Source organism: Spermophilus citellus (genome assembly GCF_964194105.1).
Source record: "Spermophilus citellus genome assembly, chromosome: 5".
In the NCBI taxonomy this organism is placed as follows: domain Eukaryota; kingdom Metazoa; phylum Chordata; class Mammalia; order Rodentia; family Sciuridae; genus Spermophilus; species Spermophilus citellus.
The window spans coordinates 122,943,911-122,957,294 of NC_138186.1; the positions used below are offsets into that span (position 1 = coordinate 122,943,911).

Here is a 13,384-nt window from a genome sequence, read left to right on the forward strand (position 1 = left end):
CATTTACTATTTTTTAAGAGCAGCCTTTCTCAGTGTAAGAACATGATGCAATTTGGAAAAGGTGCTCAAACCAGCACCATTCTAACACACATAGCATGTCCTTGCAAAGGATCCCAAGAAGTCACCACAGATACATGACCAGCAGGATTGTTTGGCCCAGACAGCATGTGCTTAACAATTCCATGAAAAACACAATTGTGGAAATGGCATATGTTTGACACACCATGCAGGACCAGCTGGGCCCTGCTTCCTCCAGGAAATTCCAGCTGGGTTACAGGGCGGCAACTTTCCAAGACCATGATTCCCTTTAGGCCACCAGAGAGTCACAGGAGTTTGGGGTTCCTCATGGTTCACTGAATCCATGTGGTCACCATGCAGACACATGTTGTCAGTAGACATGGTGACTGAGCCCAGCTTGGCATTTCCTTACAGGCCTTGCTCTTCAGTGCCCTCTAAGGTGACCCATTCCCCCAGCCCAGCTTGCAATTGCTGCTCACTTTGACTTTACCTTTGTTTTTTATGACAAAATATTCAGCTTCCCCCACTACTAGGAGTTTCACTCTGTGCCTCTCTTGACCTGAGGTAATTTAAACCTATTTCCTTCCTTGCCTTCTTAAAAGGAGGCTTAATGGAATTTTGAATTTTTCCTATTATAAAAATTCTTAACGTTTTTTGTCAGGAGAGATTTGAAATATCACATAAAATGATGTACTCCCATCCCTCACCACCACCTCCAAATAACTGAATTACATAAATAAAACATTACGTGAAAAGTGCTTTTCTACAATTTATGGGAAGTAAATTTAACAAGAGCTGGCTCATTGTAGGAAAATTCAACTTATCTTTTCCTGATCCTTTTATTCTATACAGGGAGAGAAATTTATGTCAGTTAAAAAAAATCTATTACTGCTTCTCATAACGGAATCCATTATTTTTCTCCATGATCCATCAGGGTAAAAACAAGAATAATAGATTGCTTTGACAGAACCTTGAACATAAATGTCCCAAAGAATCAAACATAGTAAGTTAAATGAGTTTCAGGTGGTATTAAAACAGGAAAGGATAACCTCCATTTCATATTTTAAAACCAAATCTTACTTAAAAATTTATTATTATCAGCTACTACAAGACAGATTATATAGTAGTAGAATTTGCACAGTGAAATGGGAATATTTCCAATCATTCCTATATATGCCCAAGCAGAACTGAACCAAAAAAAAAAATGAACTCAGGAAAAGAAATTATTTTAATTTTATAATTCTTTTAATCTTATAAATAACTGGTTATTTATAATCTACTTGATTTTATTAGTCTAGATGACTTTAAATAAAGTTATCCTATACTCAGCCTACACACTAAAAATATTGTTGACCTTATTTTACAAATAGTATCACTTCTATGCATGGCTCTATAAACTTTAGTGCCATGAGACTTATTTTAGTCTAAGGTCCTGGAACAATTCTAATGTATATGCACATACCTATCTGCCTAACACAAATATGTAGGGAGAATGTGGAGGAAGGTGATAGGTATATACATGCCTACGTTAATTCTAATAGTTAATCCCTCTCACGGGATTTTCTCAATGGACAGCTATCCAGCCTCTAATCTCTAATTTTTTTCAGATAAACCAAAAACCAACTTGTCTCCAGGGAAGGTAAACTACATTCCCAGTTTTAGTGGCAGACCTTCTCCAAAACCAATCAACACAGTATTCTCATTAGGTGTATTATTGGTTCATATCTGGGCAGGTGACTCAGGTTGACTTGAGCAGAAAAATAAGAATGATTTTTACGCAAACTTGAGCAGAAAAATAAGAATGATTTTTACGCAATCTTGTTGGATGAGGCATAGAAAAAGGAATCCCAGTTGCCACAGACAGACATCTGTTACCATGAGAATGAAAACAACATTGATGGCAGAGGGGAGGGTCGGAAAGGTCATGGGTCTTGATTGACATCATTGGGCTGTTAATGATATTATACCCCAAACTCTCTCTACCTCTTGCTCCCAGTTAAAAGAGTTCACAAATTTACTGATTGCTTATTCCATATTGATTGAAGGTTTTTGCAACTTCTTTTAAAGAAAGATAAGAAAATATACTCAAAATATCCTGATTTACCATGGCACATTTCATTCATTTTTCTGTGCATGAGAACATCTTTGAACATATATTTGTCTCTGAAACCACCTTGAAGAAGTTCTTCTCCTTCTCAATTGGAGAATTTAACACAGCCATTGCTTAAGAAAACAGTTTTGGAAGGTGATCCTCAGGGTTATACAAAATTACATATAAGAGGAAAGGAGGGGTAAGAGAAGAATAATACAAGTGGAAGAAATGATTTACAGTAGAGGGGGTAGAGAGAGAAAAGGGGAGGGGAGGGGAGGGGAGGGGAGGGGAGGGGAGGGGAGGAGAAGGGGGATAGTAGAGAATAGGATAGACAGCAGAATACATCAGACACTAAAATGGCAATATGTAAATCAATGGAAGTGTAACTGATGTGATACAGCAATCTGTATACGGGGTAAAAATGGGAGTTCATAACCCACTTGAATCAAACTGTGAAATATGGTATATTAAGAACTATGTAATGTTTTGAACGACCAACAATAAATAAAATAAAAATAAAATAAATAAAGCAAAAAAAAAAGAAAAGAAAACAGTAACATTGCTACCAATGTCAATGTATATTGAAGGTAGAAAAAACCTTGTCCTGCTAGACAAAAAATATACAACTGCACGACTAAGTTCAGTTGTTATTACTAGACTCTATATCTGAAATTGAGCTTGACCTGCTTTGTGGTCAATTAAAAACTGGCCTGAAGGTACTGCTCTTTTGTAATTATTCAGAAGGCCACAGCCATTCTACAGCTTTCCTTTTACTTTTCCTAAACTTCTTTAGTACCTGTTTCTCAGATTTTGTGGGCTATTAGGTGTTTCTCACATATATCTGTGCATAATAACTCATCAGCTTTGCAAACTAATTCTTTAACATTGAGATTAAAACTAATGTAGATGATTCTCAGATGACACATACTGAGGTATAGAAAAATTCCATCATTTCCTTCCACAAAATGAGAAAGATTTTAATTCTTTTTCTCAACAGCTGCTTCATTTTTTTTATGCATAGGAAAAAATATGTGCAATTACTTCAAGTACAATCAAGTCATTTAACACGGCTTTGCCATCATTGTAGTTAAAGGATATTTTAAAAGAGAAAAAAAAAATTCTCAAAGCACAGGTCCTGCTGTGCAGCAAAGCAATCAAATTCCTTCATAATAACAGCCTGATGGGATTCAGCAATCCGAGGAATAATGAATAACGGCTCTAATCAGTAAACAGGAAAATGCTACAACAGTCACTGAGTAAAAATTGACTATCATCTGTTGATTCTCTTGATCGGCTTTTCAAACAATAAATAGAAATATAAGTGTCTCTTACAAAGAAAAATAACTTCATTTAGTTTGTTTGATTTTATCAGGCAGTGAGAAAATGATACATCATCTTAGACTGTCTGGTAGTATTTCCTAGTCAATAAAATGCACATATAAATTTTTTTTATAATGCATGGCCAAATTTGCCCTATTACTTGAATATGTCAAGAAAACTGATTTTGCAGTTCGTTGATAAAATTGAAGACTGTATTTCTTTATTAGTTATTCCTTTTTCTTAATTCTTAATTACTTCTTCTTCAGTATTCATCTTATGAAGTTATTTGTATCTGAATATGAAGACTCTGTTTCAAAATAGTCCTCAAGTTTCCAATGCAGTGTCTCAAATGTTGGTCGTTCCTTAGGGTCTGCATTCCAGCACTCCAACATGATGTTGTAGAATTGCTGTGGACAGTTAGATGGCTGTGGAAGTCTATAGTTTTGTCCCAACAACTGGATTACTTGAGTACCTGTCATACCTGAAAAATATAACCAACAAAAGAGGGGGGGCATGGATTAGACTCTTCAATCCACAGACACTTAAACTCAAGTTACAAAGCAAATTGATTTCTTTGATAAAGCTGTGAGATCTACCATACCCTTTACAGGTTGCGGAGATTAAACGACACCCTGCAGCAAGTAATGTCTATAAGACTGCAATTCAGGAGCAAAGGAGAAGGAAGCAATAAACCACCTCATTAATGCAAATTATCACCATCAAATTTTATCTATCTAGCTCCCACAGGCACATGGTATGGTCAGCCTCATAACTCTGCCCTCTAAGTCTGGGCAAAGCAGTTAAAGTCACACCTAAGTAAGTGACCTGCAGCAGAAAGGCCCACTTCAGAATTAATTACTTACCACTATACGGCATTTTGCCATAAGTAATGATTTCATAAAGAAGGATTCCAAATGACCACACATCGGACTTAATGCTGAATTTATTAGTACGAATGGCTTCAGGTGCAGTCCACTTCACCGGCAGCTTTATTTCGTGTTTAGATTCATAGATGTCTTCATTATCTACCTGTAAATGCATTAAGGATTCAAGCCAATTTAAAGTGATTTTTTTTTCTGCCCTTATTCATTTATAACCAGTTTCACATAAAACTTAGAGGGAAAATACCAAAAAAAAAAAAATGAGCTTAGATCAATTGATAACTAGCATAACAAATTCTGACTCTGACATTCAAGACAGAAACAATCTGTGGGAAGTTATCCATAAAATATTTGAGAACCTACTATGTACTAAGAATAATATTGAAAGGAACATCCTACTATGTGTAGAAGAATTCATACATAATGGGATTCTGACTTCCCATCTGCTGTTTACCAAATGGAAAAATAGAAGCAAAATAGGTCTGGTCTTTTTAAAATTTAATTCTGGTATTTAAGAGTCAATGACTTTGATAATTACCATGTAACCAGTTTGCTAATATTAAAAAGTAGAATCCAAATGATTTAAATTAATATATCATCTCATTGGTCTCCTAATTAATTTACACAAAGAAAATATGATGGTTTCATGAGAATAATTTATTTGTTATGTTTTCTGGCCCAAATCCATATTTTTAGGATACAATATGGGAAATTTAAAATTAAATTCAGAGATTAATACCTCGTCTTTATCTTAGTGTTTTTTGAATGGATGTCACCCACTGAGTGGGGAGGAAGAATTAAAAAGCCAATAATTGGCCAGCATGGTGGTGCACACCTATCACCCCAGTGGCTCGGGAGACTGAGGCAGGAGGATCATGAATTTAAAGCCAGCCTCAGCAACAAAGAGGTGCTAAACAACTCAGTGAGACCCTGTCTCTAAATAAAATACAAAATAGGGCTGAGGATGTGGCTCAGTGGCTGAGTGCCCCTGAATTCAATCCCTGGTACCTCCTCCCTAAAAAAAAAAAAAAAAAAAAAAAAAGCCATTAATTGCTCTAGAATTCTGGCAATAGGTAAATGAGTAGATAAAGTGAGCAAAGGTGGATAGGGTAACTGTACAAAGTGTCCTGGTTTTTATACAGGACAAATAGAAGCTACTTTTACTGATTGAAAAATAGGTCATAAGTTCAACCAAAACAATGGTATCATTTTCAATTCAGTTGATTATTTTTTTTCCTCCTTGATGAAGAAATGGGAAGAAACGCGTAGTTTGTCTATAAGATCTTCAGCTATTTGAAATGGTCTATGGACCACATAACTTTGAGGAACACTGCTTTAAATAATAGTGATCAGTCTGTTGGACTTTTAACCTATTACAAAAGCTAATTAAAACAAAACTAAACTTACCTTAAAAACTCTTGCCAGTCCAAAATCTGCTACTTTGTAGATATTATGCTCACCAACAAGGACATTTCTGGCAGCCAGATCCCTGTGGATGTAGTTCTGGGACTCCAGATAGGCCATTCCAGAAGCAACCTGTGCCGCCATGTCTACCTGTTGAGGCAGATGGATTCTTGATCCAGCATCATCTAAGGGACAAGAGAAAATAAGAGATTTATTCTGGAAAGTATTTGAACTATTGAAGTGAATTCTGACAATTTTGATGAATGAGATATTGATAGAAGTATGTGCCATGGTACTGATCTGCTAAGAAAGGAGCAAGGGTATCAAATAATCCAAAGATAGGAGCAAGTTTCTAAATGAGTCCAGTTACTGCCATTTTTTCAATACCACATTTCACCAATTTATCTCTTCATGGAAACTGTTGCTTAGGTACTTTTGGATTACTTTTAAACTTTACATAGTTTATTTTAGTCATTGAGCTTATAGTGGTCCTAATTTGCATGGCTGAACAAATGAAAAGTTTACATTTTTTTATAAGAGTTTTCTTAAAAACTGGTTCACTAATAAAAATGAAGAGTCTAGCAGTAGTTACAAAATGTGCATATTGCAAGTGGTGAACAGAAGGATTGTCAAGTTCAAAGACAGCATCAGCAACTTAGGAAGACCCTAAGCAGCTTAGTGAGACCCTGTATTTAAATAAAATATATTTTTAAAAGGGCTGCGGATCTGGTTTAGTGGTTAAGTGCCCCTGAGTTCAACCTGCAATACCATATATATATATATATATATATATATATATATATATATATATATATATAAAACATTTGTACCTCTAAGTTTAATATGTATTTTTTAAATTTTGCTTTCTTAGTCTGTTGTTCCTAGAATAAGTTGCTCATCTCTCTAAGTACAAACATACCTTTAATGGGCAGCATTTCACCTACTGCTCATTCTGTAAAACTAAGTACAGGAAATTTAGGTAGTAGGATCAGTTTTATCATTAGTAAAAGAGGTCCATGCTATTTTATGATGACTTTACAAAATAGAGTATCTTCAGATTTTGTTTTTTAAAGTTTCACATAAATACAAATTATTATTATCCCTGTGTGACTAAGTAAAATACTATTACACAGAGTCCATTGGTCTTATGAACATGAGGTTTAAACACAAGCCCTGATTTGAGTGCTCACTAAAGCACAAGATTTAGGAAAACTGGCTTAAAGCTGTCAGACTTGAGATCATGGCTGGGCCTCATATTTCTCTATAACCGTAAGCAAACTGTTTAGCACCCCTGTACCTGAGTTTCCTCATCTGTATAGCGGTAACAGTAACTCTTACAGTATAAATTTTTTAAATGAGAGTCAAAACAATTGAATACATGTACAGCACTTAAAACAGTACCTGGTATCTAGGAAAAACACAATAAATCCTAGCTCTTTTTTTTTATTGTTGGAAAATCCTAGCTCTTTATGTTATCATTGCTCCTAAGCAAAATGAAACATTTTGGGACTTGTTAAGTTCAAGATATATATATAAATTAACAATGTGAAAATGGCTGAAAGAAGATGAGTTTATGAGTCTAGAGTTCAGACAAGAACTTTCAGCTAAAGACATAGATTTAATGGTCATAGTTTGAGTGGGAGTTAAAACATAAAAAGTGGGTGAGGTCCTAGGAAGATATAGATTCATAAGAAACACCAATAATTGAGGGTGAGCACAGGAAGCGAACCTGACAAAAGAAAATTGAGAAGAATCAGCCACAATCATAAGAGAGGAGAATGTTTTAACAAATCAAAAATTGTGAAGAAAATGTGTCATCATAATCAAGTTTCACAGATAAGTTCAATAAGACAAGAACTAAGAGGGCTGTGTTAAATATAAGAATGAGGGAGTCATTGGCGAAGGGTTTTATTTGAGATTGTGTGTAAGAGGCCAAAGGGTAACTTGGAGATGAGGACATACAGACAGCAAGAGGAGATGGAAAATTTCAAAACCCTAGTCAAAAAGGGAAGGCAATAAGGATCTGGTAGAGGTAAATGTAATGTCATAGGAAAGCCATTATAGAATTCAGAAAAGTGGGGAGTTGTGATGGTTAAAGTATTCCAGGGTCTCTGGGGTGCTTGCTGACTGTGTTCTAATTCTTGATTTGGACAGTAGCTGCATGGTTCCTTACTTGGGCATGTTATAATTACATGTCAAACTATGCTACATGATTTATGTACTTTCTATATAAATGCTATCTTTTCTGATTAAAAAAAATGAAAGAGTCAAAGGAATTTTTAAATGAGAAAGACTTAAGCACAGCAGGTGTGTGTGTGTGTGTGTGTGTGTGTGTGTGTGTAAAAGGCAGAAGCATATTTAAATTGGTTGTGAGGTAAAACTAACTGCTCACCTATCCTTTTGTCCTTTACTTTCTTTTATCCTGGGCACTAGCAGAAGACCACATTGCCCACCTCCCTTTGCAATGAAGTAGGGCCATGTCACTAGTTCTGGGCAACACAGTGTGTTCAGAAATGATGTACATCACATATAGGACCTCACATCTCTATGGCTAGAGGAACAAATTTAAAAATTTTAGGAAAGAGTCTAATTCCCTAAAAGAGTAGTCTAAGCCCTATCAAAATTGTTATGTGTGTTCTGCCACTGAGAGTTTTGAATTGTGTATTACAACAGGTAACATTAATTATTCAGTCTACAACAAAATGTAAATATAAAGATAAAATATAACGCTGTAAAAAAGCATAATGGCAAAGCCTGGCTGCTGTGATGGTCAAAAGAGCTATGCCTTTTGATATCACATCCACTCAAAACAAGAAACAATGACATTAAGAGAAGCTGGTGACTGACCATAAGCTATGTGGCAGGCAGCTTCTAAAATAGCTTGCAGTGATCCTGCCTCCTGGAATTCACACCTTTCCAAGAGTCCTTTCCAGTGGACTGTTCTGGACCCAGTGACTCACATCTGGCAGAGACTACAGCAAGAGTAATGGGGTCTCCCAGGTTAACTCATAAACGACTGTGACTTCATCTTACTGATGCTCTGAATTCCGTTACTTTCTTGCTTGTTCACTTTAATGAAGCAAGCTGCCATGTTAGAAGCTACCCTCCACATCAAGGAGCATGGACCACTCTCCAGCTAACAACCAGCAAGGAGCTGACTCCCCTCAATTCTGCAGCCAGGAGGAACCAACTCCTCCTGACAATCATAAGAGTGAGTTTGGAAGTGAATCCACATCCACTAGAGCCTTCAGATGACTGGGACACCTGCCAAAACCTTGGCTGCAGCCTTATGAAACCCAAGGCTAGAACTTGGCTAAGCTGCTCCTGGATTTCTGACCACAGAAACTGTGAGATAATAAATGTTTGCTGCTTTAAGCTTCTAATTGTTGGGGTACTATCAAACCAGACTTCAACCTTGGAAAAGTCACCCAGGGTGTCTATTACTCAGTTTCTTCAATTGTAAAGTCGGGATAATAATGATACTTAGTTCATAAAGTGGTTCAAAAATGAACTAAGTTAACACTTGTAAAGAACTTAGAAAAATGACTGCCACATCCACTTGTCCTTACCTCTGTTTAACTCCAACAGTCCCCCGACCTGGTTCTCCATTACCTCTTTGGCCTTATCTTCAGCTTTGCCCTTGTTATTGCAATGTCACGACAGTGGCCTCTGTGATTCTTTCTACCCCACAGGCACACTTTTATGTTACCTCCAGCCCTTTGCACTTGAGATTTCTTTTGCCCATTTTTTTTTGTTTGTTTGTTTTTGTTTGTTTGTTTTAACTTATCCACATGGTCACTTCTCATTTCCTGGAAGTCTTTACTCAGGTTATTCCATCTTGGTAAATTATTCACTGGTCAACTGTCAATTTTTGTTTGTTTCTGGGGTGTGAACTCAGGGGTTCTCGACCACTGAAAAACATCCCAGCCCTATTTATTTATTTCCTTCCTTCCTTCCTTCCCCATAGGCCTCTCTCATTTGAGAGAAATTTATTACCAAAAAAAATCAGCCAAGCTTGGGGACTACAAAGACTGGAATATAGAGAAATATGATTAGAAATATGTATGTTATTTCAAATATCAAATACAATACCTAATCCTATTACAGTGCATATAAAAAGGTTTTTACTGGAAAGTACAGTACTGGAAGAAATTGGGTAATACACATTTCTTATCCTGAAGAGCAGTGACCTAGGGACTGCCTAAGTAAAGAGCAGAGCACATCTATACAACCAGACAGCAAAGCTGATGGAAATGTTCACAAACCTGTGACAGTTTATATCTGCAAAAAAAAAAAAAATTGCATCCTATTACTAAAGAGACTTTTACGTTAATGATACTTGTCTTGATGAGCTACTTATGAATGGCAGATTCACTTTAAGATCTATCTATTAAATCTACAACTCTTGATTGGGAACAAGTATAAATTCACTGTTCCTCTAGACTGGTAGGTACTCTTACAAATGAATGCCTTGGTAATGTTGTCCCTGATGGCCTAATCCAGCAGATGGTAGGGTTTGCACACAGCCTTGAATACCACATCAACCACAGAAATCTTCAATGCCCAAGGAGTTTGCAGTATAGTTAACTGGATCTTTTCAAGATGATACCAAGAATTGCAAAACTAGCTTGACTCTCAATCCCACTCTTACTATATTCAGAATGGTCTCAACTTATTTATTCAGTCAACACATAATCAGTGCACACCTTCTATATAACACTCTGTTCTAGCACTACAAAAACAACAAAATAAAAATTCTACCCTTATGGAATTGCATTTAGAAATACTAAAGTCAGGTGTAGTGGTACACACCTATAATACCAACAATTTAGGAAGCTAAGACAGGAGGATCACCTCAGCAACTAAGTGAGGCCCTAAGCACCTTAGCAAGACTCAGTCTCAAAATAAAAAATAAAAAGAGCTAGGGATGTGGCTCAGTGGTAAAAGTGCCTCTGTGTTCTAATCTCCAATACCCCCCCCAAAAAAATCTAAAATACTAAAAATAAGCTAAATAAATGTCATGCAACATAAGATGATTAACAGCTAAGGAGAGAACACCAAAGAAGAATATGAAGAGGAATATGAAGAATCAGTAGGAGATTAAACTTTACAGTTTGACAAGTGAGCCAGGTGCAGTGATGTATCCTGTAACCCCAGCAACTCGGGAAGCAGACATAGAAGAAGCACAAGTTCAAAGCCCGCCTCAGCAACTTAGCAAGACCCTGTCTCAAAAAATAAAATAATAAAAAGGGCTGGGGATGTAGCTCAGTGGTAGAGCATTCCTGAGTTGACCAGTGAACAACTCACCAAGGTAGAATAACCTGAGTAAAGACTTTCAGGAAATGAGAAGTGACCATGTGGGTAAATATTAAAAAAGAAAAATCAAGCAAAAAAAAATCTCAAGTGCAAAGGGCTTGAGGTAAAATAAAAGTGTGCCTATGGAATAGAAAGAACCACAAAGGTCACTGTAGTGACACTTCAAGTACACGGGCAAAGTTGTAGATAAGGCCAAAGAGAAAGTTGTAGATGAGACCTGGAAAACCAGGTCAGAAGGAATTAAACAGAGGTAAGAACCAGTGGGAGTCTCAGAAGGTTTTAAGCTGAGGAAGAACAAGCTCTGACTTATACTTCAACAAGATATCTCCAGCTGCTGTGTTGAGGAAAGACTGAAGAGGACAAGAAGCCAAAGAGGGAGACCAAGAGGGTGCAGAATCCAAAGTGGAGGCCAATGATTGCTTGAACCTTAGTGGGAACATTGAGAAAAGGGGAAAGACTGGGTATGTTTTCAAGACCAGCCAATAGGATTTCTAGGTTGGCTAGGTAATGGGATGTAAGAAGCAAAAATGCCTCCCAGGTATTAGACCTGAGTGTTGTCATTGTCCAAGAAGGAATTAAACAAGAGTAGCAGATCACCGTGGAGAATCAGGTTTGGACATATCATTTTGAAACGTCTAATTGTCATTTAGAGTAGAAATTAGGGTTGCTCACAAACATTTTCCCCCTTTTTGCAAGGCACTTTGGTGGATTGTACTGCCTATTCCATTGGACTTGATTTGACCAAATGAAAAGGGTACAGAAGTGACAAAAGTTAAGAAGCTTTAAGAGCCAGGATGAGATTGGTCCCATCCCCTTTCCCTACCAAGGTGATCAAAAGAGCTGAGCTACCAATCTGTTTTACACACAAAGCACAAGTAAGGAAAAAACTATTGCTGTGCTGAGCCTCTGAGATTTGAGGACCGTGGCTTCAGTCTGGACACCTGCACTGTCCAGACTGATACAACATTCCAGTAGAGAGGGCATGAAGGCAGCTGGGTGTATTATTCTGAAGTTCCAAGGTAGGGATAAAATTTGAGGAACTGTCGATACATAAACATTCAAACAATGGAACTGGGTGAAGTTAACAAAGGAAGCCAAGTGCAATGATGCACACATATAATCCCAGCTACTTAGGAGGCTGAGGCGAGAGGAATGGCAGGTTCAAGGCCAGCCTGTTCAAAGCATTGGCACCCTATCTCAAAATTTAAAAATAAATTAAAAATTGAAGAGATTAACAAAGGGATTAATGGTATTGCAAAATAATCCTGGAGGACTCCAGAATGTTGAGAGATCTGGGAGAAAATCACTTATTGAGAAGAACCAATGAAGAGGAGGATAAGTGATCAGGTTAACTATCTTGGAAGCCAAACGAAGCAAGAGACTTGAATGCTCCTGATAGATTTGAATACCAGAAATTTGACAATTAGATTAGTAATGTGCATGCTGTAAGGACTCTTATAATATGCACATTGTAATATGCACTTTGTTAGATCTAGCCCAGGATCATTCTTGTACTTTTTCCTGAATAAGGCAAAAGGAGTCAACAATTGAGGTCAGTCTTTCTGTGGTGGGTAGCATTCTAAGGGTGATAAATGTGATGATCTTTATGCAATAGGTAAGTATATTTTTGTTTTTAACAGAATTTATTATGTTATATATATTCTCCATTCTTTTGTTGTTGTTGTTTTGAAATTTAGAATTATCAGCTTCACAAGTCACCCTGAAATCAGAGAACACTCTTATCTTTCTGATATCTTTGTTCCATTATCCTCACCTCCTTTTGCCTCTATATAGCCTATCAATCTCGCTCTGACATTTCAAGAAATTACAGGAAAAGTCTGTTTTTCAAGCATGAATGATTCTCTCAGTATTTGATCTCAATTTCTTTGAATATCATATTTTAATGTGTATTATTTTATTGTTTATTAAATTATTCATTTGTAATAAACATCACAATTTCACAATGCCCTTAAGTCCTTTTTGACTGCAGAAAGTGGATGGAGGAATAAAGCTAATAGTATATTTTTGCTTTTAGTCTGAAAATTCTAATGTTGCCTAGCAGAGAGGTCATTTTTAACACCAAGTACAATATTAGCAAATACTGACAAAGACAAAAACGTCAGATACCTCTCTTGCTCTTTTCCCTGACGTTTCCCATGTTCCAGATTCTGTACCATAGAAAATATGGCTGACAGTGTTCAATTAGTGTAAAAAGTAGAGCATTATGCAAAAAATCCATTGATCAGTTTCCCACATTACATTTAAGCTCTCTGATGTGTCTATTGTGAACAATTTATTCTTCCACTACATAAATATTTTTCTCCCTTTGAGTCTGCAGAATATATCCTATTAA

At 36.6% G+C, this 13,384-nt stretch overlaps 1 protein-coding gene across 2 annotated transcripts in view; it reads right to left on the bottom strand.

The window, feature by feature from the left end:
* Positions 1–2,660: 2,660 nt before the first annotated feature.
* The window catches only part of FRK (fyn related Src family tyrosine kinase), a 98,010-nt gene continuing 87,286 nt past the window's right edge, over positions 2,661–13,384 (bottom strand). For both annotated transcript variants that reach the window (XM_081295397.1, XM_081295398.1), the window contains 3 exons: positions 5,719–5,900; positions 4,294–4,459; positions 2,661–3,911 (listed from right to left, as the gene is read on the bottom strand). In XM_081295397.1, the coding sequence (XP_081151523.1) occupies positions 3,700–3,911; positions 4,294–4,459; positions 5,719–5,900 (560 nt within the window). In that variant the 3' untranslated portion in view covers positions 2,661–3,699. The remainder of the gene's footprint in view (positions 3,912–4,293; positions 4,460–5,718; positions 5,901–13,384) is intronic.